This window comes from Mustelus asterias, chromosome 21, assembly GCF_964213995.1.
Source record: "Mustelus asterias chromosome 21, sMusAst1.hap1.1, whole genome shotgun sequence".
In the NCBI taxonomy this organism is placed as follows: domain Eukaryota; kingdom Metazoa; phylum Chordata; class Chondrichthyes; order Carcharhiniformes; family Triakidae; genus Mustelus; species Mustelus asterias.
The window spans coordinates 6,812,961-6,840,343 of record NC_135821.1 but is presented as its reverse complement, the minus strand read 5'-3'; the positions used below and the strand labels follow the sequence as shown (position 1 = coordinate 6,840,343).

Genomic DNA, 27,383 nt, shown 5'->3' with positions numbered 1-27,383 from the left:
TATCTAATTTCTTCTTGAAATCACACAACGTTTTGGCCTCAACTACTTTCTGCGGGAGTGAATTCCACACATTCACCACCCTCTGGGTGAAGAAATTTCTCCTCACCTCAGTCCTAAAAGGTTTACTCCTTATCCTCAAACTATGACCTCAGTTGGCACGGTGGCACAGTGGTTGGCACTGCTGCCTCACAGCGCCAGTGACCTGGATTCAATTCCGGCTTGGGTGAATGTGTGGCGTGTACACGTTCTCCCCGTATCTGCATGGGTTTCCTCCGGGTGCTCCGGTTTCCTCCCACAGTCCAAAGATGTGCAGGTTACGTTGAATGGCCATGCTAAATTAACCCTTCGTGTCCAAAAATGTGCAGGTTAGGTGGATTAGCCATGGTAAATTCCCATTTAGTGTCCAAAGATGTGCTGGTTAGGTGAGTTGGCCATGCTAAATTGCTCCTTACTGTCCAAAGATGTGCAGGTTAGGTGGATTGACCATGATAAATTGCCCCTTAGTGTCCAAAGATGTGCAGGTTAGGTGGATTGGCCATGCTAAATTGCTCCTTACTGTCCAAAGATGTGTAGGTTAGGTGGATTGGCCATGCTAAATTGCTCCTTACTGTCCAAAGATGTGCAGGTTAGGTGGATTGACCATGATAAATTGCCCCTTAGTGTCCAAAGATGTGTAGGTTAGGTGGATTGGCCATGCTAAATTGCCCCTTAGTGTCTAAAGATGTGGTTAGATGGATTGACCATGCTAAATTGTTCCCTAGTGTCTCAAGATGTGCAGGTTAGGTGGATTGGCCATGCTAAATTATTCCTTCTTGTCAGGAGAACTATTAGGGTAAACATGACGGGTTAGGGGGATAGGGCCTGGGTGGGATTGTGGTCGGTGAGGCTCGATGGGCTGAAGGGCCTTCTTCTGCACTGTAGGGATTCTATGATTGGCTCTGTGCGACCCCACCGTCGGGAATATGTTGGTGTTCTCCCCTCCCGCCTGACCCCCGTTGCCAGTCCACACTTTGCTTTTGATTTCTGAATTGTAAAAATCCGCCTCGGAGGTTTCCTCAGTTTGAGTTGATGGGTTTGCCGTTTCAATGGAGGCTCTTGATCCAAACAAAACAACATTCCCTATCAGTCCACCCACTGACCTCGGTTAAAACTGCAAAAAAAAACCTGCATTGTACAAAGGGACCCAGCTGTACACAAGAGATCGAGTGCCTGAAAATGTCACTCTCCATAAATATTCCACCGTCTGTTATTTGAGAAGGACATCAGTGGACAACGATAATGATTAGTCGAGTTGCTTGCTGAAACCAGGATGTATTTATACAACTCTCATCTGGCTGGTAGCTTCAGTCTGTGCCACAGGAAACTGGCAGTACAATTCAACGATTTTCTAGAGCTAAATGGACTCTTGCACTGTCAGCCATGGTTCCCTGGGGAGCACTCTTGAGTCAAAGGTCACAAGTTCAAAAGCCATATTTAAGCACAAAATAAAGGTTGCCACTCCCAGTATGGTGCTGAGGGAGTGCCGCACTGTCAGAGGGTCAGCGCTGAGGGAGTGCCGCACTGTCAGAGGGTCAGTACTGAGGGAGTGCCGCACTGTCAGAGGGTCAGTACTGAGGGAGTGCCGCACTGTCAGAGGGTCAGTGCTGAGGGAGTGCCGCACTGTCAGAGGGTCAGTACTGAGGGAGTGCCGCACCGTCAGAGGGTCAGTACTGAGGGAGTGCTGCACTGTCAGAGGGTCAGTACTGAGGGAGTGCCGCACCGTCAGAGGGTCAGTACTGAGGGAGTGCCGCACTGTCAGAGGGTCAGTGCTGAGGGAGTGCCGCACTGTCAGAGGGTCAGTACTGAGGGAGTGCCGCACTGTCAGAGGGTCAGTACTGAGGGAGTGCCGCACTGTCAGAGGGTCAGTACTGAGGGAGTGCCGCACTGTCAGAGGGTCAGTACTGAGGGAGTGCCGCACTGTCAGAGGGTCAGTGCTGAGGGAGTGCCGCACTGTCAGAGGGTCAGTACTGAGGGAGTGCCGCACTGTCAGAGGGTCAGTACTGAGGGAGTGCTGCACTGTCAGAGGGTCAGTGCTGAGGGAGTGCCGCACTGTCAGAGGGTCAGTGCTGAGGGACTGCCGCACTGTCAGAGGGTCAGTACTGAGGGAGTGCCGCACTGTCAGAGGGTCAGTGCTGAGGGAGTGCCGCACTGTCAGAGGGTCAGTACTGAGGGAGTGCCGCACTGTCAGAGGGTCAGTGCTGTCAGTACAGTCGAGTTCCGGTCAGTATCTTTAAAAAGAAAAGAGACTGGTATTAAATGCTTTTAAAAGTATGGTATAGTTACATGTACACACACACACAGACACAGACACACACACACACATGCACGCACAGGCAGAGATACACAGACAGTGACACACAGATACGCACGCACAGACAGAGTCACACTGACAGACAGACACAGACACACACTCACAGACACACGGACAGATGCATACACACACGTACACACACAACAACACACACACACAGACACATATGCACAGACACACACTCACAGACACACGCACAGGCACACACGCAGACACACACACAGACACACACACAGACACACACGCAGACACACAGACCTTTGAAGTCTTTAAGCTTTATACCTGTGTATAATCTGTTCTCATGTCCCGAGTGTTAATAAATGAACTTGCAAAGTGCTGCCTCAACCCCTGTGAGTGATTGGTGCCTTGTGCCTTGTAAGGAAGCCCAAGCTTTTATCTCATTATAATAACACAGACTGCTTTCCCCCCAATACAGGCAGTGATCACATTTCAGAAACGTTTCACTGGCCACGAGGCACTGCGGGAAATCCTGAGGTTGCGAAACCTGCTCCAGAAATGACCCGACAGATTTGCCGGACAATGAATAAGGTTCCCCAGGGCGCGCCCCCCCTCCCCGGATAAGGTTCCCCGGGGCACGCCCCCCTCCCTGGATAAGGTTCCCCGGGGCGCACCCTCCCCTCCCTGGATAAGGTTCCCCGGGGCGCGCCCTCCCCTCCCCGGATAAGGTTCCCCGGGACGCACCCTCCCCTCCCTGGATAAGGTTCCCCGGGGCACGCCCCCCTCCCCGGATAAGGTTCCCCGGGGCGCACCCCCTCCCTGGATAAGGTTCCCCGGGGCACGCCCCCCCTCCCCGGATAAGGTTCCCCGGGGCGCACCCCCTCCCCGGATAAGGTTCCCCGGGGCGCACCCCCTCCCTGGATAAGGTTCCCCGGGGCGCACCCCCTCCCTGGATAAGGTTCCCCGGGGCACGCCCTCCCTCCCCGGATAAGGTTCCCCGGGGCACGCCCCCCTCCCTGGATAAGGTTCCCCGGGGCGCACCCCCTCCCTGGATAAGGTTCCCCGGGGCACGCCCCCCCTCCCCGGATAAGGTTCCCCGGGGCACGCCCCCCCTCCCCGGATAAGGTTCCCCAGGGCGCGCCCCCCCTCCCCGGATAAGGTTCCCCGGGGCACGCCCCCCTCCCTGGATAAGGTTCCCCGGGGCGCACCCTCCCCTCCCTGGATAAGGTTCCCCGGGGCGCGCCCTCCCCTCCCCGGATAAGGTTCCCCGGGACGCACCCTCCCCTCCCTGGATAAGGTTCCCCGGGGCACGCCCCCCTCCCCGGATAAGGTTCCCCGGGGCGCACCCCCTCCCTGGATAAGGTTCCCCGGGGCACGCCCCCCCTCCCCGGATAAGGTTCCCCGGGGCGCACCCCCTCCCCGGATAAGGTTCCCCGGGGCGCACCCCCTCCCTGGATAAGGTTCCCCGGGGCGCACCCCCTCCCTGGATAAGGTTCCCCGGGGCACGCCCTCCCTCCCCGGATAAGGTTCCCCGGGGCACGCCCCCCTCCCCGGATAAGGTTCCCCGGGGCGCACCCCCTCCCTGGATAAGGTTCCCCGGGGCACGCCCCCCCTCCCCGGATAAGGTTCCCCGGGGCACGCCCCCCCTCCCCGGATAAGGTTCCCCGGGGCGCACCCCCCTCCCTGGATAAGGTTCCCCGGGGCGTGCCCTCCCCTCCCTGGATAAGGTTCCCCGGGGCGTGCCCTCCCCTCCCTGGATAAGGTTCCCCGGGGCGTGCCCTCCCCTCCCCTCCCCGGATAAGGTTCCCCGGGAGGCTCCCTCCCCTCCCCGGATTACCTACCGCACTCGTGGCAGAGGCCGAGTTCGGCGCTTCCTCCCCGGTTGCCCTGGAAACGGGTGTGGATGCTGGCGTAGAGGCCCACGGTCCGGCGTTTGGCCTTGCGCAGGATGTGGCAGACGTACTGGAAGATCTCCTCGTAGCAGTCGCCGGGCTCGGCGAAACTGGCCACGGTGCTGGAGGAGAGGTACATGGCCCGCTGCTCCTGCATCAGCTGGTGTTCCCGCTGCTTGGTCTCCGAGAACTGGGTCGCTATGACAACCAAGCACAGGTTAATCATGAAAAACGAACCTACCTGAGGAAGAGAAGGAGAGGGACCGTGAATAGGGTTCCCCGGCCTACCCACTCCAGCGCTTCCCAGAACGAGCCCAATGTAAGCCTACTTGTGGAACCAATATATAAACCTGAACTATCTCCTTATAAGACCATGTCGTGGACGGCACGAGAAGAAATTTCTCCTCATCTCAGTCCGAAATTGGTGCCCCTTTATTCTGAGACTCTGCCCCCTGGTCCCAGACTCTCCCATGAGGGGAGACATCCACTGGATCCAATTTTGCCTGAAAACACTCCTTCAAAACTCTTTGGGATGTTTTACTGGGATTAGTGCACTCTATGAATGCAAGTTGTTATTGTAATCAGTTGTTCAGCTATGAAGGTCTTCACCCCCCCCCCACCCATCCTTCCCACCGCCCGCCCACCCCTCCCCCCGCCCCCCGCCCTGGTCACTCTCCACATATCTGACAACTTCTAGTTATGACAAAAAGTTATCGACTTGATACATACCAACATTATTTCTCGACAGAGCGTGGAAATTTCTAGGACATCACAGAAACACATTGTCCAGGACACCACGGTGGCACAGTGGCTAGCACTGCCGCCTCACAGCGCCAGGGACCCGGGTTCGATTCCTAGGTCGGGTCACTCTCTGTGCGGAGTCTGCACATTCTCCCCTGTATCTGCGTGGGTTTCCTCCGGGTGCTCCGGTTTCTTCCCACAGTATGAAAGACGCGCTGGTTACGGTGCATTGGCCGTGCTAAATTCTCCCTCACTGTACCCGAACAGGAGTGTGGAGACTCGGGGATTTTCACAGTAAGTTCATTGCAGTAATCATAGAATCATAGAAACCCTACAGTACAGAAAGAGGCCACTCGGCCCATCGAGTCTGCACCGACCACAATCCTACCCAGGCCCTACCCCCACATCCCCACACAGTTCCCCGGGGCACGCCCTCCCCTCCCCGGATAAGGTTCCCCGGGACGCACACTCCCCTACCCACCAATCCCTCTAACCTACCCATCTCAGGACACTAAGGGCAATTTTTAGCATAGCCAATCAACCTAACCCGCACATCTTTGGACTGTGGGAGGAAACCGGAGCACCCGGAGGAAACCCACGCTGACACGAGGAGAATGTGCAAACTCCACACAGACAGTGACCCGAGCCGGGAATCGAACCCAGGTCCCTGGAGCTGTGAAGCAGCAGTGCTAACCACTGTGCTACCGTGCCGCCAGTGTTAGTGTAAGCCTACTTGTGACATTAATAAATAAACTCTCGTTGCTGTTTGTGGGATCTTGCTGTGTATGAATTACCTGCCGCACTTCCTACAATAACAGTGATTACATTTCAAACTGGACTTCATTGGCTGTAAAGCACTTTGAGATGTTCAGTGTTTGGGAGAAATGTGATAGAAATGCAAGTCTTTATTTATCAGAAGTACAAGGGCGGCACGGTGGCACAGTGGTTAGCACTGCTGTCTCACAACGCCAGGGGCCTGGGTTCGATTCCCGGCTCGGGTCACTGTCTGTGTGGAGTTTGCACGTTCTCCCCATGTCTGCGTGGGTTTCCTCCGGGGGCTCCAGTTTCCTCCCACACTCCAAAAATGTGCAGGTTAGGTGCATTGGCCGTGCTAAATTGCCTCTTAGTGTCAGGGGGATTAGCAGGGTAAATGCATGAGGTTATGGTGATAGGGCCTGGGTGGGATTGTGGTCGGTGCAGACCCGATGGGCTGAATGGCCTCCTTCGGCGCTGTCGGATTCTATAAAATAGGAGCAGGTCTTTTGGACTGTGGGAGGAAACTGGAGCACCCGGAGGAAACCCACGCAGACACGGGGAGAATGTGCAAACTCCACACAGACAGTGACCCAAGCCGGGAATTGAACTGGTGCTGTGAGGCAGCAGTGCTAACCACTGTGCTATTGTGCCATCTTTCAAAGGGAAAGCTTGATATTTGCGATGTAATTCTACAGTGCATAGCACCATGGCGGGGTGGCCATGTATGTACAGCTGGGGGGGGGGGGGGGGGGTGGTTACTACCCATTCGGGCACCTTCAGTGGCTGTTTGATGAGTCAGGCTGGTGAGGAACTTACCTAATTCCAGGAGCTGACACGGAGCTTTACAGAATATATTCCCGAATGTAAAAGAAAGGCTCAGCATCTGAAAGAACACCTGTCAACTAATCGGCTTGTCACTGCTGTGTGAAACTGGAGTGTAAGGTGCTTATCAGGAACAGCAGCCAGAGTAGAAACTGTTTCTGAATGAGGAACCTGGGAGAGAGAAGTGTGTGTGAGTGTGTGTGTGTGTGAGTGTGAGTATGTGTGTGTGTGTGTACACATTAGAAGCTGTGCTGATGTTAATAAATAGCTCGCTGCCACTTGTTGAGATGTAAGTGTTATACAACACAGGAGGAGACATACAAGACCTCTCCAACTAAAATATATTCCAGAGCAGAGGACATGTGGTAAAAGGGTAGCACAGTGGTTAGCACTGCTGCCTCACAGCGCCAGGGACCCGGGTTCAATTTCGGCCTCAGGTGACCGTGTGGAGTTTGCACATTCTCCCCGTGTCTGCGTGGGTTTCCTCCGAATGCTCCTGTTTCCTCCCACTGTCCAAAGATGTGCGGGTTATGTTGATTGGCCATGGTAAATTGCCCCTTAGTGTCGGGGGATTAGCGGGGTAAATGTGTGGGGTTACAGGAATAGGGCCTGAGTGGGATTGTGATCGGTACAGACTCAATGGACTGTATGGCCTCCTTCTGTATTGGAGGGATTCTATGATAGTGCAAAATATAAAAAAAAGGATAGCAAAAGCTTCTCCAAGTATATAAAAGGAAGAGAGTAGCTAAAGTGAATGTAGGGCCCTTGGAAGATGAGGCTGGGGAGTTAATAGTGGGGAACACAGAAATTGCGGAGACACAAAATTAATATCTTGCCTCAGTTTTTGAGGTGGAGGACACTACCATCCCAAGAGTAACAGGTAAATACAGAGAAAACAGGTCGGGAGGAACTTAAAACTATCATCATCAATCGGGAAATAATACTCAACCAGCTATTGGGATTGACGGCAGGCAAGTCTCCAGGATCTGATGGCCTACATTCTGGAGTCTTAAAGGAAGTGGCAGCGGAAATCGCGGATCCATTGGTTACAAGATTCCAAAATTCCCAGATGCGGGAAAGGTTCCAGTGGATTGGAAAAACGCTAATCCTTCAAAAAGGGAGGGAGGCAGAAACTATAGGCAAGTTAGTTTAACATCTGCTGCCGGGAAGTTGTTGGAATCCAGTATTAAGGAAGTAATAATGGGATATTTGGAAAGTCAAAACACAATCCATCAGAGGCAGCATGGTTTTATGAAGAGTAAATCGTGTTTGACTAATTTACTAGAGTTCTTCGAAGATGTAACAAGCTAAGTGGATAATGGGGATCCTGTAGATGTGGTGTATCTGGACTTCAGGAAGGCGTTTGATAAGGTGCCGCATGGAAGGTTAGTTCACATGGGGTTAGGGGTAGTTTATTAGTTTGGATAGAGGATTGGCTAACCAACAGAGAGTGGGGATAAATGGGTCTTTTTCTGATTGGCTAGATGTAACTAGTGGGTTGGGTCCTCAAGCCCTAACGATTTATATACTGTATTAATGACTTGTATACCAGGATAGAATGTACGATGGCCAAATTTGCAGATGACACTAGAATGGGTGGGATAGTAAGTTGCAATGGATCTGGATAGATTAAGAGGTTTATTTATTAGTCACAAGTAGGGCTTACATTAACACTGCAATTAAGTTACTGCGAAATTCCCCTAGTCGCCACACTCTGGCGCCTGTTCGGGACAATGCACCCAAACCAGCACGTCTTTCAGAATGTGGGAGGAAACCGGAGCACCCGGAGGAAACCCACGCAGACACGGGGAGAATGTGCAAACTCCACACAGACTGTGACCCAAGCCGGGAATCGAACCCGGGTCCCTGGCGCTGTGAGGCAGAAGTGCTAACCATTGTGCTACCGTGCCGCCCATATAAGAAAGCAAATGGAATTTTGGCATTTATAGCTAAAGGAATAGAACATAAAATTAGTGAAGTGTTGCTGGTACTGTACAAAGCATTAGTGAGACCGTACTTAGGATATTGTGTGCAGTCTTGGTCCCCTTACTTGAGGGAGGATGCGGTGGCATTGGAGGCAGTTCAGAGAAGGTTCACCAGATTGATTCCAGGGATGAGGGGCTTATTTCACGAGGAGAGATTGAGCCAGAGAGAATGATTTCCCAGCATTCACCCCATCCAATCCTCTCATATCTTAAACAAAAACAGAAAATTCTGGAAGCATTCTGCAGCTCAGTCAGTAACTGGAGAGAGATAACCAGGTGAACATTTCCAATCATTGCTGACAAAGGATCATTGACCTGAAACATTTCTGTCTTAACTCTCTCCACTGACGCTGCCGAACCTGCACCAGTCTTCCATCAGTTTCTGCTTTTATTTCAGATTTCCAGTTTCTTGCTCTCATTTGTAGGAACGTAGGAACAGGAGTAGGCCATTCAGCCCCTCGAGCCTGATCCACACTTCAATGGGATCATGGCTGATCAGACACCTCAATGCCTTTTACCCCACACGATCCCCATAACCAGTTACGTTGTTGTTAATCAGAGAGCTATCAATCTCTGCTTTAAGTATAGAGCCATAGAGATTTACAGCATGGAACCAGGCCCTTCAGCCCAACTTGTCCATGCCGCCCTTTTTTTAAAACCCCGAAGCTAGTCCCAATTGCCCGCATTTGGCCCATATCCCTCTATACCCATTTTACCCATGTAACTGTCTAAATGCTTTTTAAAAGACAAAATTGTACCCGCCTCTACTACTATCTCTGGCAGCTTGTTCCAGACACTCACCATCCTGTGTGTGAAATAATTGCCTCTCTGGACACTTTTGTATCTCTCCCCTCTCCCCTTAAACCTATGCCCTCTAGTTTTAGACTCCCCTACCTTTGGGAAAAGATATTGACTATCTAGCTGATCTATGCCCCTCATTATTGTATAGACCTCTATAAGGTCACCCTTCCTCCTACTGCCCCTTCTACGCTCCAGAGAAAAAAGTCCCAGTCTATCCAGCCTCTCCTTATAACTCAAACCATCAAGTCCCGGTAGCATTCTAGTAAATCTTCTCTGTACTCTTTCTAGTTTAACAATATCCTTTCTATAATATCCTTTCTATAATAATTTGCCTGCGTATGGCCCATATCCCTCTAAACCTTTCCCATCCATGTACCCATCCAAATATCTTTTAAATGTTGGAATTTAAAATTTTTAAAATTTATTAGTGTCACAAGTAGACTTACATTAACACTGCAATGAAGTTACTGTGAAAATCCCCCTAGTCACCACACTCCGGTGCCTGTTCGAGTACACTGAGGGAGAATTTAGCACAGCCAATGCACGCTAACCAGCACGTCTTTCGGACTGTGGGAGGAAACCCACGCAGACACGGGGGGAATGTGCAGACTCCGCACAGACAGTGACCCAAGCCGGGAATCGAACCCGGGTCCATGGCGTAGTGAGGCAGCGGTGCTAACCACTGTGCCACCCTACACAAGACGTCACTACTCCTGTACTCAAAATACAATTAAACTTCATTCCTCCGGTGTAAATGCAGAAGACAATCTTTTAATTTGCTTCGTGAAGCAACTCTTCCAATGATGAAGAAGCTGTGGGCTGATACTGTGCAGCGGCAGGGAATTTTCTAGAACTGATGAATGGCAGCCTAGGTTAAATGAAAGGCAGAGAGCAGATTGGAATGGAGTGTTGACGCTTCCTCTGATAAGATGGTTGGCAATCTACAATCTGATTATTTTTTCTGATTTGTTATTCTTTCGTAAATTAGATTTTTAAAATTCCTTTTTTTTTCCATTTTCCTTTTGAGGGGAGAGAGACGTGACCTTATTTTAAACTTCATTGGCATCTTTCCAAGTGTCCAAACACATCCAAAACCCCCATCGCAGAGAAGAAGTCTAAATATTCCAGAATATTACACTGCCAGCGAACTCGCTGCGAGAGGCGGTAAGGCGGGGCTAACAAGGGCGGGGCTAACAAGGGCGGGGCTAACAAGGGCTGGGCCAACAAGGGTGGGGCTAACAAGGGCTGGGCTAACAAGGGTGGGGCTAACAAGGGTGGGGCTAACAAGGGCTGGGCTAACAAGGGTGGGGCTAACAAGGGTGGGGCTAACAAGGGCGGGGCTAACAAGGGCAGGGCTAACAAGGGAAGGGCTAAGAAGGGTGGGGATAACAAGGGCGGAGCTAACAAGGGTGGGGCTAACAAGGGCAGGGCTAACAAGGGTGGGGCTAACAAGGGCGGAGCTAACAAGGGTGGGGCTAACAAGGGCAGGGCTAACAAGGGCAGGGCTAACAAGGGCGGAGCTAACAAGGGCGGGGCTAACAAGGGCGGGGCTAACAAGGGTGGGGCTAACAAGGGCGGGGCTAACAAGGGTGGGGCTAACAAGGGCAGGGCTAACAACGGCGGGGCTAACAAGGGCGGGGCTAACAAGGGCGGGGCTAACAAGGGCGGGGCTCACAAGGGCGGGGCTAACAAGGGCAAGGCTAACAAGGGCGGGGCTAACAACGGCGGGGCTAACAAGGGCGGGGCTAACAAGGGCGGGGCTAATAAGGGCGGGGCTAACAGGGCGGGGCTAACAAGGGCGGGGCTAACAAGGGCGGGGCTAACAAGGCGGGGCTAACAAGGGCAGGGCTAACAAGGGCAGGGCTAACAAGGGCGGGGCTAACAAGGGCGGGGCTAACAAGGGCGGGGCTAACAAGGGCAGGGCTAACAAGGGCGGGGCAAACAAGGGCGGGGCTAACAAGGGCAGGGCTAACAAGGGCGGGGCTAACAAGGGCGGGGCTAACAAGGGTGGAGCTAACAAGGGTGGGGCTAACAAGGGCAGGACTAACAAGGGCGGGGCTAACAAGGGCGGGGCTAACAAGGTGGGGATAACAAGGTGGGGATAACAAGGTGGGGATAACAAGGTGGGGATAACAAGGTGGGGATAACAAGGGCGGAGGTAACAAGGGCAGGGCTAACAAGGGCGGGGCTAACAAGGGCGGAGCTAACAAGGGCAGGGCTAACAAGGGCAGGGCTAACAAGGTGGGGATAACAAGGTGGGGATAACAAGGTGGGGATAACAAGGTGGGGATAACAAGGTGGGGATAACAAGGGCGGAGGTAACAAGGGCAGGGCTAACAAGGGCGGAGCTAACAAGGGCGGAGCTAACAAGGGCAGGGCTAACAAGGGTGGGGCTAACAAGGTGGGGCTAACAAGGGCGGGGCTAACAAGGGCGGAGCTAACAAGGGCAGGGCTAACAAGGGCGGAGCTAACAAGGGCAGAGGTAACAAGGGCAGGGCTAACAGGGGCGGGGCTAACAAGGGCAGGGCTAACAAGGGCGGCGCTAACAAGGGCGGGGCTAACAAGGTGGGGATAACAAGGCGGGGCTAACAAGGGCAGGGCTAACAAGGGCAGGGCTAACAAGGTGGGGATAACAAGGGCGGGGCTAACAAGGGCGGGGCTAACAAGGGCGGAGCTAACAAGGGCAGGGCTAACAAGGGCGGAGCTAACAAGGGCGGAGCTAACAAGGGCAGGGCTAACAAGGGCAGGGCTAACAAGGGCGGGGCTAACAAGGGCGGAGCTAACAAGGGCTGGGCTAACAAGGGCGGAGCTAACAAGGGCGGAGCTAACAAGGGCAGGGCTAACAAGGGCAGGGCTAACAAGGGCGGGGCTAACAAGGGCAGGGCTAACAAGGGCGGGGCTAACAAGGGCAGAGCTAACAAGGGCGGAGCTAACAAGGGCAGAGCTAACAAGGGCAGGGCTAACAAGGGCAGGGCTAACAAGGGCAGGGCTAACAAGGGCAGGGCTAACAAGGGCGGGGCTAACAAGGGCAGAGCTAACAAGGGCGGAGCTAACAAGGGCAGAGCTAACAAGGGCAGAGCTAACAAGGGCAGGGCTAACAAGGGCGGAGCTAACAAGAGCGGAGCTAACAAGGGCAGGGCTAACAAGGGCAGGGCTAACAAGGGCGGAGCTAACAAGGGCAGAGCTAACAAGGGCGGAGCTAACAAGAGCGGAGCTAACAAGGGCAGGGCTAACAAGGGCAGGGCTAACAAGGGCGGAGCTAACAAGGGCGGAGCTAACAAGGGCAGGGCTAACAAGGGTGGGGCTAACAAGGGCGGGGCTAACAAGGGCGGGGCTAACAAGGGCGGGGCTAACAAGGGCGGGGCTAACAAGGGCGGAGCTAACAAGGGCAGGGCTAACAAGGGCGGGGCTAACAAGGGCGGGGCTAACAAGGGCGGAGCTAACAAGGGCGGGGCTAACAAGGGCAGGGCTAACAAGGGCGGGGCTAACAAGGGCGGGGCTAACAAGGGCGGGGCTAACAAGGGCGGAGCTAACAAGGGCGGGGCTAACAAGGGCAGGGCTAACAAGGGCGGGGCTAACAAGGGCGGGGCTAACAAGGGCGGGGCTAACAAGGGCGGGGCTAACAAGGGCGGGGCTAACAAGGGCGGGGCTAACAAGGGCGGAGCTAACAAGGGCAGGGCTAACAAGGGTGGAGCTAACAAGGGCGGAGCTAACAAGGGCAGGGCTAACAAGGGTGGAGCTAACAAGGGCAGGGCTAACAAGGGCAGGGCTAACAAGGGTGGGGCTAACAAGGGCGGAGCTAACAAGGGCGGAGCTAACAAGGGTGGGGCTAACAAGGGCGGGGCTAACAAGGGTGGAGCTAACAAGGGCGGGGCTAACAAGGGCGGGGCTAACAAGGCGAGTGCTAATGTTATCATAGAATCCTACAGTGCAGAAGGAGGTCATTTGGCCCATCGAGTCTGCACCGACCATAATCCCACCCAGCCCCTTTCCCCATAACCCCATGCATTTACCCTAGCTTGTCCCCCTGACACTGAGGGACAAATAAGCATGGCCAATCCAGCTAACCCAGACATCTTTCAGACTGTGGGAAGAAACAGGAGCACCCGGAGGAAACCCACGCAGACATGGGGAGAACGTGCAGACTCCACACAGACAGTGACCTGAGGCCAGAATTGAACCCCAGTCCCTGGTACTGTAAGGCAGCAGTGCTAACCACTGTGTCACCGTGCCTTAACAAGGTAGGTGTGAGGAAGGCTGGGGTGGGGAGGCGGGGGGCGGGGAGGTGGGGGGGTGGGGAGTGGGGGTGGGGAGGCAGGGGTGAAGAGGTGGGAGGTGGGGAGGCGGGGTGGGTGGGGAGGTGGGGAGGCGGGGGTTGGGGAGGCGGGGTGGTGGGGGGGTGGGGGGGAGGGGTGGGAGGCAGGGGTGGAGAGGTGGGAGGTGGGGAGGCGGGGGGTGGGGAGGTGGGGAGGCGGGGGTTGGGAAGGTGGGGAGGCGGGGTGGTGGGGCGTTGGGGTGGAGGGGTGGGGAGGCAGGGGTGGAGAGGTGGGAGGTGGGGAGGCGGGGGGGTGGGGAGCCGGGTGGGTGGGGAGGCGGGGGGTGGGGTGATGGGGGGTGGGAGTGGGGGTGGGGCGGAAGGGATGAAGAGGTGGGAGGTGGGGAGGCGGGGGGGGTGGGAGGTGGGGGTGTGGGGAGGTGGGGGTGTGGGGAGGTGGGGAGGCGGGGGTGTGGGGAAGTGGGGAGGCGGGGGTTGGGGAGGTGGGAACACGGGGGTGGGTGGGGAGGCGGGGGTTGGGGAGGTGGGGAGGCGGGGTGGTGGAGGGGGTGGGGGGGAGGGGTGGGGAGGCAGGGGTGGAGAGGTGGGAGGTGGGGAGGCGGGGGGGTGGGGAGGCGGGTGGGTGGGGAGGTGGGGGGTGGGGGTGGGGTGATGGGGGGTGGGAGTGGGGGTGGGGCAGCAGGGATGAAGAGGTGGGGGGTGGGGGTGGGGTGATGGGGGGTGGGAGTGGGGGTGGGGCAGCAGGGATGAAGAGGTGGGAGGTGGGGAGGCGGGGGGTGGGGAGGTGGGGAAGCGGGGGTGTGGGGAGGTGGGGAGGCGGGGGTTGGGGAAGTGGGAACACGGGGGGGGGGGTGGGGGTGGGGGGTGGGGAGGGGAGGGTTGGGGGGGGTGGGATGATGTTAGCAATTAGTGTGGTAATGTCGGGATTATCACGCATCAACATTCCACAGGCAGCAAATGCCATTGTTGACCAACCAGCAGTTGTTAGTTTGTTGTCTCAGGAGATTTGCCGCTCCCTCACGCACTGCAGCCCCGGATCATTCTTCCCCAGCTCCACAGCCCAGCCAGCAGCTCAAAGTCAACATTCTCATTCCTGGGTTCGAATCCCTCCATCTCCTCCCCTCCGACCCCCATCTCTGTAATCTCCTCCCGCGCCACAGCTCTCTGAGCTCCCTGCATCCCTCTCCGGAATATCACACATCCCGGAATTCCTTCACCACCATCGGTGTCCGTCGCACCAGCTGCCTGGGTCCCAAATCCCTCCATTCATCTCACCAACTTCCCGATCCTCACCAAAGACATTCCGGAAAACCGACACCTGTCCGCATATCTCTGGACGATGCTGGGAATGTTGTTGGATACACATTCCTGTCAGGGAATTGGCCGGGTTAAAGCTGCTTTATAAATCCAGTGGGATTCGGCCTGGGGAGGGGGTGAGGCAACACTGAGAGGAGCTGGCAGCAATATAACTCTGAATCGGCGCCCTGCCCCAGCGGAGCTATGCCCGGTCCACATACTTACTATGATCAGCAAGATAAAATAAATGAAATTGTAGAACGAATGTGCGTCCATCACATAGTACATAATCTCGACCCAGCCTTCCAGCGTGATCACCTGCCAAAGGAAATTCAGAGAACCATTAGCACCCAGCAACACCCCACGGACCCCTCCCACTGACCCCACCTCCACTGACCCGTCTCCCCACTGACCTCTTCCCCACTGACCCGTCCCACTGACCCCGCCTCCACTGACCCCTCCCACACTGACCACCCCACTGACCCGTCTCCCCACTGACCTCTTCCCCACTGACCCGTCCCACTGACCCCGCCTCCACTGACCCCTCCCACACTGACCACCCCACTGACCCGTCTCCCCACTGACCTCTTCCCCACTGACCCCGCCCCCACTGACCCCTCCCACACTGACCCCGCCCCCACTGACCCCTCCCACACTGACCCCGCCCCCACTGACCCCGCCTCCACTGACCCCTCCCACACTGACCCCTCCCACACTGACCACCCCACTGACCCTCCCAACCCCACCCACCTTCCCCACCCCACTGACCCTCCCAACCCCACCCACCTTCCCCACCCCACCCCCCTTCCCCACGCCCTTCCCACCGCCCCACCCCCACTCACACCCCCCTCCCCACCAGTGGAGTCAGTGGGGGGAGGGGTCAGTGGGAGGGATCAGTGGGGGAGGGCTCAGTGGGGGGGGCTCAGTGGGGAGGGCTCAGTGGGGGGAGGGGTCAGTGGGGGGAGGGGTCAGTGGGATGGGGAGGGGTCAGTGCACTGGGGGAGGGGTCAGTGGTGGAGGGGCAGTAGGAGGAAGGGTCAGTGGGGAGGAGGGGTCAGTGGGGGGAGGGGTCAGTGGGGGGAGGGGTCAGTGGGAGGGATCAATGGGAGAGGGGTCAGTGGAGGAGGGGTCAGTGGGGGAGGGTCAGTGGGGGAGGGTCAGTGGGGGAGGGGTCAGTTGGGGGAGGGGTCAGTGGGGGAGGGAGCAGTGGGAGAGGGGCCATGAGGAGGGCTCAGTGGGGGGAAGGGTCAGTGGGGGGAGGGGTCAGTGGGAGGGATCAATGGGAGAGGGGTCAGTGGGGGAGGGTCAGTGGGGGAGGGCTCAGTTGGCCCCTCTCCCCACTGACCTCTTCCCCACTGACCCCTCCCACTGACCCCACCTCCACTGACCACTCCCCCACTGACCCCGCCCCTACTGACCATGTCTCCACTGACCCCTCCCCCACTGACCCGTCCCCCACTGACCCGTCCCCCACTGACCCCTCCCCCACTGACCCTGCCCCACTGACGCCCTTCCCCCCACTGACTCCTCCCACACTGACCTCTCCCCCGGTGATCCCTCCTACTCCCCTGATGCGCGATTAATTCACTCGGGAGGCTGAATCGTACCCGGGAAATAAAGGCTTTTATTAGTAACAAGAATGGAGCATACTGCTTAACAATACAATCCCAGACTAAAGGGTCACCAGGCAGTGCAGTGACCTTTATACTCCTACAGGTAGGCGGAGCCAACCGGAGTGTACCACAGAACAATACCAACAGGTGGAACACCCCAACCCTAACCCCAACAGTGACAACAGTAACATATGTACAAGTACCCATAGTGATAACCATCTATGGTTCACCACATCCCCACTGACCCCTCCCCACACTGACCCCCCCAATGACCCGTTCCCCCCACTGGCCCATCCCCCCACTGACCTCCCACTGACCCCGCTCCCACTGACCCGCTCCCCCCGTTGACCTCTTCCCCACTGACTCTTCCCCCATTGACCCCGCCCCCACTGACCCCTCCCCCACTGACATCTCCCCCCACTGAACCCTCCCCCATTGATCCCTCCCCCTCCCCACTGACCCCTCCTCCACTGATCCCTCCCTCATTGACCTTTCCCCTACTGACTCCTCCCCCATGATCCCTCCCCCACTGACCCCTCCCCACTGACCCCTCCCCCACTGACCTTTCCCCCCTGACCTTTCCCCCACTGAGCCCTCCCCCACTGAGCCCTCCCCATGGCCCCTCTCCCACTGACCCCTCCCCCCCTGACCCCTCCTCCAACTGACCCCTCCTCCACTGACCCCTCTCCCATTGATCCCTCCCACTGACCCCTCCCCCCACTGACCCCTCCTCCCCACTGACCCCTCCTCCCCACTGACCCTTCCCCCCACTGCCCCTCCACCACTGACCCCTCCCCCAGTTCACTGACCCCTCCCCATCCCACTGACCCCTTCCCCCACTGACCCCTCCCCCCACTGAGCCCTCCCCCACTGATCCCTCCCACTGACCCCTCCCCCCACTGACTCCACTGGTGGGGAGGGGGGGGTGTGAGTGGGGGTGGGGCGGTGGGGCGGTGGGAAGGGAGTGGGGAAGGGGGGTGGGGTGGGGAAGGTGGGTGGGGTTGGGAGGGCAGTGGGAAGGGGGTGGGGAGAGGGGTGGGGAGGGGGGTGGGGAGGACGGTGGAAAGGGGTTGGGGAGGGAGGTGGGGAGGGGGTTGGGGAGGGGGGTGCGGTGGGGGAAGAGGCTGGGGGTGGGGAGGGCGGTGGGGAGGGGGTTGGGGAGGGGGGGTGCGGTGGGGGAAGAGGCTGGGGGTGGGGAGGGCGGTGGGGAGGGGGTTGGGGAGGGGGGATGCGGTGGGGGAAGAGGCTGGGGGTGGGGAGGGCGGTGGGAAGGCGGTGGGGAGGGGGGTGGGGGTGGGGTGGGAGTGGGGAAGATGGTGGGAAAAGGGTGGGGAGGGCATTGGGGGGTGGGGGTGGGGAGAGGGATGGGGATGGGGAGGGCGGTGGGTAGGGGATGGGAAGGGGGTGTGGGAAGGGGGGTGGGGTGGGGAGGGGATATCACACTTTGGAGGTACAGGTCGCCTGTCCGGCAGCAAGCTGGTTCGCCGCGTACCTGAAAAATGACGATCCAAGCATAGACGATGTTGTCAAAGTTGATGGCGCCTTTGTGGGGGTTCCTGTCGCCGGTCTGGCAGGCGGTGTAATAGCGGTTCCAGTTGACACAGCCGCCAGTCACATTCAGCTCCTGGCCCAGCGCTGCGTAATAGTAATAGTCATCCTTGTCCAAGCAGCACTCATGCCCATTGTCCCTCAGGGCGGGGATCTCGTGGCAGCCCATAATCCCGTTGTCTCCGGATAGCGAGCAGATGAAGGGACTTTCATCATCCTTCTCAGGATGATAATACTGAGGCAGTGAGAGACCATTGTACCTGGAAGCAAAAGGAGACACGGTCAGTTAGACATCTCCAATTGAGGAAGATATTTCTTTATTCATTCGTGGGACATGGGCGTCGCTGGCTGGCCAGCATTTATTGCCCATCCCTATTTGGGCAGCACAATGGCACAGTGGTTAGCACTGCTGCCTCACAGCGCCAGGGACCCGGGTTCGATTCCCGGCTTGGGTCACTGTCTGTGCAGAGTCTGCACGTTCTCCCCATGTCTGCGTGGGTTTTCTCCGGGTGCTCCGGTTTCCTCCCACAGTCCGAAAGACGTGCTGGTTAGGGTGCATTGGCCGTGCTAAATTCTCCCTCAGTGTTACCCGCACAGGTGCCGGAGTGTGGGCGACTGGGGGATTTTCACAGTAACTTCATTGCAGTGTTAATGTAAGCCTTACTTGTGACACTAACAAATAAACTTTATAAATAGTTGTTCTTGAACTGAGTGTCTCGCTCGGCCATTCCAGAGGACAGCAATGTGGTTGACAATGAAGAAATTATTTTCTTATTCATTCATGGGCGTCGCTGGCTGGGCCAGCATTTATTGCCCATCCCTAGTTGCCCGAGGGCAGTTGAGAGTCAACCACATTGCTGTGGCTCTGGAGTCACATGTAGGCCAGACCGGGTAAGGACGGCAGATTTCCTTCCCGAAAGGACATTTTAGTGAACCAGATGGGTTTTTCCGACAATGGTTTCATGGTCATCAGTAGATTCTGAATTCCAGATCTTTTAATATTGAATTCAAATTCCACCATCTGCTGTGGCGGGATTCGAACCCGGGTCCCCAGAACATTAGCTGAGTTTCTGGATTCATAGTCTAGCGAGAATATCACTAGGCCATCGCCTCCCCATTAAAGATGCTAATGGGCATTGACAGGGCAGATGTGGAGAAGATGTTTCCTCTTGTGGGGCAATCTAGACCGAGAGGTCATAGTTTTAGGATAAGGGGAGGTAGATTTAGCACAGAGTGAAGGAGAAATTACTTCTCTCAAAGGGTAGTGAATCTGTGGAATTCACTCCCCCAGAGAGCGGTGGATGACAGGACATTGAGTAAATTTGAGGAGATAGACAACTTTTTAATGAGTAACGGGGTTGAAGGATTGTGGAGAACTGGCAGGAAAGTGGAGTTGAGGCCAAGCTGAGATCAGGCGTGATCATATAGAATGGCAGAGCAGGCCTGAGGGGCTGAATGGCCTACTCCTGCTCCTAGTCCTTATGTTCTTATGTCAGAGAATCATTGGATGCCTGTAGGTGTGGTAGGGCCCTGTGTAGAGATTAGGCAGGAAGAAGGGGCTGGCACGGTGGCACAGTGGTTGGCACTGCTGCCTGGACGTGGGTACAATTCCAGAATGGGTGACTGTGTAGAGTCTGCACATTCTCCCCTCATCTGCGTGAGTTTCCTCTGGGTGCTCCAGTGGGTGAGGTGGATTGGCCGTGCTAAATTGCCCCTTAGTGTCCAAAGATGTGCAGGTTAGGTGGATTGGCCATGCTAAATTGCCCCTTAGTGTCCAAAGATGTGCAGGTTAGGGGGATTGGCCATGCTAAATTGCCCCTTAGTGTCCAAAGATGTGCAGGTTAGGTGGATTGGCCATGCTAAATTGCCCCTTAGTGTCCAAAGATGTGCAGGTTAGGTGGATTGGCCGTGCTAAATTGCCCCTTAGTGTCCAAAGATGTGCAGGTTAGGTGGATTGGCCATGCTAAATTGCCCCTTAGTGTCCAAAGATGTGCAGGTTAGGGGGATTGGCCATGCTAAATTGCCCCTTAGTGTCCAAAGATGTGCAGGTTAGGTGGATTGGCCATGCTAAGTTGCCCCTTAGTGTCCAAAGATGTGCAGGTTAGGTGGATTGGCCGTGCTAAATTGCCCCTTAGTGTCCAAAGATGTGCAGGTTAGGTGGATTGGCCATGCTAAATTGCCCCTTAGTGTCCAAAGATGTGCAGGTTAGGTGGATTGGCCGTGCTAAATTGCCCCTTAGTGTCCAAAGATGTGCAGGTTAGGTGGATTGGCCATGCTAAATTGCCCCTTAGTGTCCAAAGATGTGCAGGTTAGGTGGATTGGCCATGCTAAATTGCCCCTTAGTGACCTAGGGGCATAGGTTTAAGGTGTGAGGGGCAAGGTTTAAAGAAGATGTATGAAGCAAGTTTTTTACACAGAGGGTGGTGGGTGCCTGGGACTCGCTGCCGGGGGAGGTAGTGGAAGCAGATACGATAGTGACTTTTAAGGGGCATCTTGACAAATACATGAATAGGATGGGAATAGAGGGATATGGTCCCCGGAAGGGGAGGGGGTTTTAGTTCAGTCGGGCAGCATGGTCGGCGCAGGCTTGGAGGGGCCGAAGGGCCTGTTCCTGTGCTGTAATTTTCTTTGTTCTTTGTCCCAAGATGTGCAGGTTAAGGGGATTAGTGGGGTAAATACGGGGGGGTTACTGGAATAGAGCTTGAGTGGGATAATCTTTTGGAGAGTCAGTGTAGACTTAATGGGCCAAATGGCCTCCTACTGCACTGTTAGGGTTCTATAATTCTATGAGAGAGATGGTGTCAAGTAGGAGGGAGGGTGTTCACAGTGTAAAGCTGTCCAGCAGCCTAATCAGATTTTATTTCAGATTTCCAGCAACTGCGGTATTCTGCTTCTATTGGAGTTGCGTGGGAGTCGGTGGGGATGGGGGGAGGAAATTATGAGTCTTGTATTCGAACAGTGTTTAAAGTTTATTTATTGGTCACAAGTAGGCTTACATTAACACTGCAATGAAGCTACTGTGAAAAATCCCCTAGTCGCCACACTCCGGCGCCTGTTCGGGTAACACTGAGGGAGAATTTAGCACGGCCAATGCACCCTAACCAGCAGGTCTTTCGGACTGTGGGAGGAAACCGGAGCACCCGGAGGAAACCCACGCGGACGCGGGGAGAACGTGCAAACTCCACACAGACCAAGCCGGGAATGGAACCCGGGTCCCTGGGCGCTGTGAGGCAGCAGTGCTAACCCACTGTGCCACCGCACCGCCCCGATGTTTAAAGGGTGCAGAGAATGTGGAAAGGTAAAACAGAAAGCGGAGCAGTGGGAATGTGAGGGTCCAGTAACCGAAGTTACATTGATTCCAAGGAGCGAGTTTGTATCTACGCCCGGATTTGGATTAGGATTAGGATTAACTTGCCATTTTCACCTCGACGAAACTCTCTGAATTATTTACAGAGCTAATGATTTTCAAGATGTGGAGATGCCAGCGTTGGACTGGGGTGGGCACAGTAAGAAGTCTCACAACACCAGGTTAAAGTCCAACAGGTTTATTTGCTAGCAAATAAACCTGTTGGACTTTAACCTGGTGTTGTGAGACTTCTTATAATGATTTTCAAAACACTCTAATTAATCTCCCAGCACCGTGCGGCTGAAATTCCGGGAGCACCGCGTTCCTGACGGGACGTATAAATTATGATTTCAAAAGAAAAGCATTAACGCAATTAAAACAGCTCTGTTGCATGCTTGTTCCCATGACAACGCTATCTCTGCTATCTCTGTGTCCGAGACCACCCTGTCCTGTCCAAAGGTCACGATGTGGAGATGCCGGCGTTGGACTGGGGTAAACGCAGTAAGAAGTTTAACAACACCAGGTTAAAGTCCAACAGGTTTATTTGGTAGCAAAAACCACACAAGCTTTCAGAGCCTTAAGCCCCTTCTTCAGGTGAGTGGGATTCACTCACCTGAAGAAGGGGCTTAAGGCTCCGAAAGCTTGAGTGGCCTATGCTACCAAATAAACCTGTTGGACTTTAACCTGGTGTTGTTAAACTTCTTACAGTTCAAAGGTGGCAATGAATCACATGTTGAAGGATTTACCCCACGCACCCCAGACATTCTCTCTTCCACCTTCTTCCGTCGGGAAAAAGATCCAAACCTCTGAGGTCACGTACCAACCGACTCTTCCCCTGCTGCCGTCAGACTTTTGAATGGACCTACCTCGCACTAAGTCCATCACGCAAACCAGCCCCCCATCCATTGACTCTGTCTACACTTCCCGCTGCCTCGGCAAAGCAGCCAGCATAATTAAGGACCCCACGCACCCCGGACATTCTCTCGTCCACCTTCTTCCGTCGGAGAAAAGATATAAAAGTCTGAGGTCACGTACCGACCGACCCAAGAACAGCTTCTTCCCTGCTGCTGTCAGACTTTTGAAGGGACCTACCTTGCATTAATTTGATCTTTCTCTACACCCTAGCTATGACTGTAACACCACATTCTGCACCCTCTCGTTTCCTTCTCCCTGATGTACTCTATGAACGGTATGTTTTACCTGTATAAAAGCAAAATACTGCAGATGCTGGAAGCTGAAACAAAAACAGGTGTGACACTGTCTGTGAGGAGAGAATAGAGCCAACGTTTCGAGTCCAGATGACCCTTCATCAGAGCTGTCTGTATAGCGCGCAAGGGGCGGCACGGTGGCACAGTGGGTTAGCGCTGCTGCCTCACAGCGCCAGGGAGGGGGATTCGATTCCCGGCTTGGGTCACTGTCTGTGCGGAGTCTGCACGTTCTCCCCCGTGTCTGCGTGGGTTTCCTCCGGGTGCTCCGGTTTCCTCCCACAGTCCAAAGATGTGCGGGTTGGGTGGATTGGCCGTGCTAAATGGCCCCTTCGTGTCGGGGGGCTAGCTAGGGTAAATGCATGGGGTTACGGGGATAGGGCCTGGGAGGGATTGTGGTCGGTGCAGACTCGATGGGCCGAATGGCCTCCTTCTGCACTGTAGGGATTCGATGAAACAATACTTTTCACTGTTTACCAATACGTGTGACAATATAAATCAAATGACCTTGGTCTCTGCAGCCAGAATCTCAGGGCTGCGAGTGTGAACTGGAATGTCCGAAACCTGCTTAAATGTGTTGTGTTTTTTTTCATCTCTGGGTAATGAGCAAGAACTCAGCGCATCAAAGGACACAGAAGCTGCCAAGGAAAGAATCACAGCTGACAAGCAGAGGCTTGCTGATATCAATCGGTGGCCTGTGTTCTGGCCTTATCTGTAACATTAACATATGCTGAACTTCCAGTTCAGACACAGCGAGCGGGAGGCTGTACACGCTTCAGCCCTAACTTCACGCTGCACAGCTACTGACTGAACTGCCAAACCCGGTCAAATAGCCCTGCACAACACCTCCACTCGGCCGGCCAGGGGACTGCCTCCCTGAGCAGCAGAGGGTCGGCAGAGCAAGGATAAGGAGGAGGAGAATCAGGAGTAAGGGGAGAGAGAGAGAGAGAGAGATAGAAAGCACAGACAGAGAGAGAGAGAGAGAGAGAAAGTACACAGAGAGAGAGGCACAGTTTAGGATTCATAGAAAGAAAGAGAGAGAGATAGGCAAAGGAACAGTCACAAGCAGAGAGGAAAAGGGGGACTGAGAGAGGGCACAGTGGGAGACCTCCAGTCCTCCTGACCAGACAATCTGCACAATGTACAGCTCACACACACACACATACAGAGGCGCACACACAGGCGCACACACACACACACAAACACAGATGCAGCCACACACACAGGCGCACACACAGGGGCACACAGAGGGGCACACAGAGGCGCACACAAACACACACACACATACACAGACACACAGAGACGCACACACACAGGCGCACACACACAGGCGCACACAGGTGCATACACACACACACACACACACAGGCAGACACAGGCACACACATACACAGACACGCACACTCACATAGACACACACACACACAGACACACACACACACACACACTCACACACACTCACACACACACACACAGGCACACACAGGCACACACATACACAGACACACAGGCACACACATACACAGACACACAGACACGCACACTCACATAGACACACACACACACAGACACACACACACACACTCACACACACTCACACAAACACACACACAGACACACACTCACACACACACTCACTCACACACACACACACACACTCACACACACACTCACTCACACACACACACACATACACAGACACACAGAGACGCACACACACAGGCGCACACACACAGGCGCGCACACACAGGCGCACACAGGTGCATACACACACACACACAGGCACACACATACACAGACACGCACACTCACATAGACACACACACACACAGACACACACACACACACTCACACAGACACACACACACACTCACACACACACACACTCACACACACACAGACACACACACTCACACAGACACACACTCACACAGACAGACACACACACACACACACACTCACACACACACTCACTCACACACACACTCACACACGTGCACACACACATACAGACACACACACATACACACAAACACACACACAGAAACGCACACACAGGTTCACACACACACAGACATACATACACACAAACACAGATGCAGACGCACACAGGCGCACACACAGGTGTGCACACACATAGGCGCATACACACACACACACAGTGACGCACATGCACAGGTGTGCGCACACACGCTCACAGTGAAACACTCACAGCGTTAAGTTTTCTTCCAGGAAGCAGCGATTCCGCAGGAGGCCGGCCCACAGCTGCACGCCGATGATTCCAAATATAAAAAAGACAAAAAAGCAAAGCAGCAGAACATTGCCGAGCATTGGGAGCGTGTCCAGTAACAGATTGACCAGGATCCTCATACCTACACAAAACAGAGAGACACACAGTCAGCCAGCGAATCCAGAGTGTGTACGGATAGTGGCACAGGCCCCAGGAGTTACTGTAACTCTCTCCCTCCCTCCCAGTCCCACTGGCTCCATCGCCCCCTCCCCCAGCTCATATTCCCTCACCTCGCTTTCACACTCTTGCTCCTTTATTCCCCGGGAATCCAATCCTGCAAACCCCAAACCCTCCCCTACTGGGGCCCCCATCCTCACTCTCTCCCCCAGCGCTCACTCTCAACCCCTCCCTCCCTCTCCTCATCCCCTCCCTCCCTCGCCTCATCCGACTCAGCGTTTCCTCACTCCTTTCCCTCAATCCTCTCCCCATTCATAGAATCCCCACAGTGCAGGAGGAGGCCATTCGGCCCATCGAGCCTGCACTGACAACAATCCCACCCAGGCCCTCTCCCTGTAACCCCACCTATTTCCCCTGCCAATCCCCCTGACACTGAGGGGCAATTTAGCACGGCCAATCCACCCTAACCTGCACATCTTGGGGCACTAAGGGGCAACTTAGCAAAGCCAATCCCCCTACCCTGCACACCTTTAGACTGTGGGAGGAAACCGGAGCACCCGGAGGAAACCCACGCAGACGCGGGGGAGAACGTGCAGACTCCGCGCAGACACAGACGGTCACCCGAGGCCGGGATCGAACCCGGGTCCCAGGCGCTGTGAGGCAGCAGCGCTAACCCGCTGTGCCGCCCTGCCGCCTGTCCCTTCACTCTGACTCTGAGAGGTTCCCCCGACAATAGACAGGAACCGATTTGGCAGGGGTATATGTTGAGAGAGGTGGAACAGGTGAGAAGAGGATGCTTGTGATGCGCTGAAAACACTCATTTGGAAAATAAATTAGGTTAAGAGAAATTGAAAGTCGACTAATTGGAAGATAATGGCGTGTTTAGTGTGAAAATAGGTAAAGTAATTAGGCTGGAGATTAGTATGAACACTGTGTACTCAGATGCTTCAGAATGTACTCATAAAATGTGAGGCAGTTCCCCAGTTCCCTTAATGAAGATGTATTCCATTAAAGGTCTCTCGGCACTTCATTCTGTACCATGAGCTGGATTGCTGCTGTTTTATTCCGATTAATGTAACAAGCGATATTATAGACTGGCAGCTCTCGCACGACTCAGGCTGCAGGTTCAAGTAGCACACAGCACCGACACAGTGGGAGCAAAGCCCAATCTCACTGCATCGCTACAGCACAGGCGGAGGCCATTTGGCCCATCGCGTCTGCGCCGGCCCTCCGAGTGAGCAACTCAGCCTGTTCCATCACCCCCTCCATCTTCTCCCCGTAACCCTGCACACTCTTCCCTTGCAGTCTAATTCTCTTTTTAAAGCTGAAGTTTATTTATTAGTGTCACAAGTAGGCTTACATTAACACTGCAATGAAGTTACTGTGAAAATCCCCTCGTCGCCACACTCCGGCGCCTGTTCGGGTTACACCGAGGGAGAATTTAGCACGGCCAATGCACCCTAACCAGCACGTCTTTCAGACTGTGGGAGGAAACCGGAGCACCCGGAGGAAACCCACGCAGACATGGGGAGAATGTGCAGACTCCGCACAGACAGTGACCCAAGCCGGGAATCGAACCCGTGTCCCCGGCGCTGTGAGGCAGCAGTGCCAACCACTGTCTCACGCAGTGCGTTCCAGATTAAGGGGAGGTGGTATTAAGGGGAGGCCGAGTGGTATTATCGCTGGATTATGAATCCAGAAACTCAGCTGATGTTCTGGGGACTCGGGTTCGAATCCCGCCGCGGCAGATGGTGGAATTTGAATTTAATAAAATATATCTGGAATTAAGAATCGACTGATGACCATGAAACCATTGTTGGAAAAACCCACCTGGGTCACCAATGTCCTTTAGAGAAGGAAATCTGCCGCCCTTACCCGGTCTGGCCTACATGTGACTCCAGAGCCACAGCAATGTGGTTGACTCTCAACTGCCCTCCGAAATGACCGAGTGAGACACTCAGTTCAAGGGTGACTAGGGATGGGCAATAGATGGCGGCCCAGCCAGCGACGCCCGTGTCCCACAAATGAATATCAAAAAATTCTAACCACTGGCTGCATGAAAATGTTGCTCTTCATACCACCTTTTCTTCTTTTACTAATTACTTTAAATCTGTGCCCTCTCGTTTTCACAATGGGAACAGCTTCTTCATGTCTACTCTTTCCAGTCCCTTCAAGATTTTGAACATCTCTATTGAATCTCCTCTTAGCCTTCTTCTCTCCAAGGAACACAGTCCAAACCTCTCCTATGTATCCTCATAACTGAGGTTTCTCATCCCTGGACGCACTATCCCCATCCAACTCTCCACCCTCACACACACACACACTGTACCCCCTCCAACTCCCCACCCTCACACACACACTGTACCACATCCAACACCCCACCCTCA

The 27,383-nt window shown here is 54.8% G+C and overlaps 1 protein-coding gene across 1 annotated transcript in view; it reads right to left on the bottom strand.

Annotated features, from left to right (window-relative positions):
• LOC144509464 (voltage-dependent T-type calcium channel subunit alpha-1I-like) overlaps positions 1-27,383 on the bottom strand; it is a 232,987-nt gene that overhangs the window by 158,202 nt on the left and 47,402 nt on the right. Inside the window, exons 4-7 of the mRNA XM_078238374.1 lie at positions 24,802-24,961; positions 17,983-18,298; positions 15,103-15,195; positions 4,150-4,441 (exon numbers count right to left, since the gene is read on the bottom strand). Coding sequence (XP_078094500.1) covers positions 4,150-4,441; positions 15,103-15,195; positions 17,983-18,298; positions 24,802-24,961 — 861 coding nt within the window. The remainder of the gene's footprint in view (positions 1-4,149; positions 4,442-15,102; positions 15,196-17,982; positions 18,299-24,801; positions 24,962-27,383) is intronic.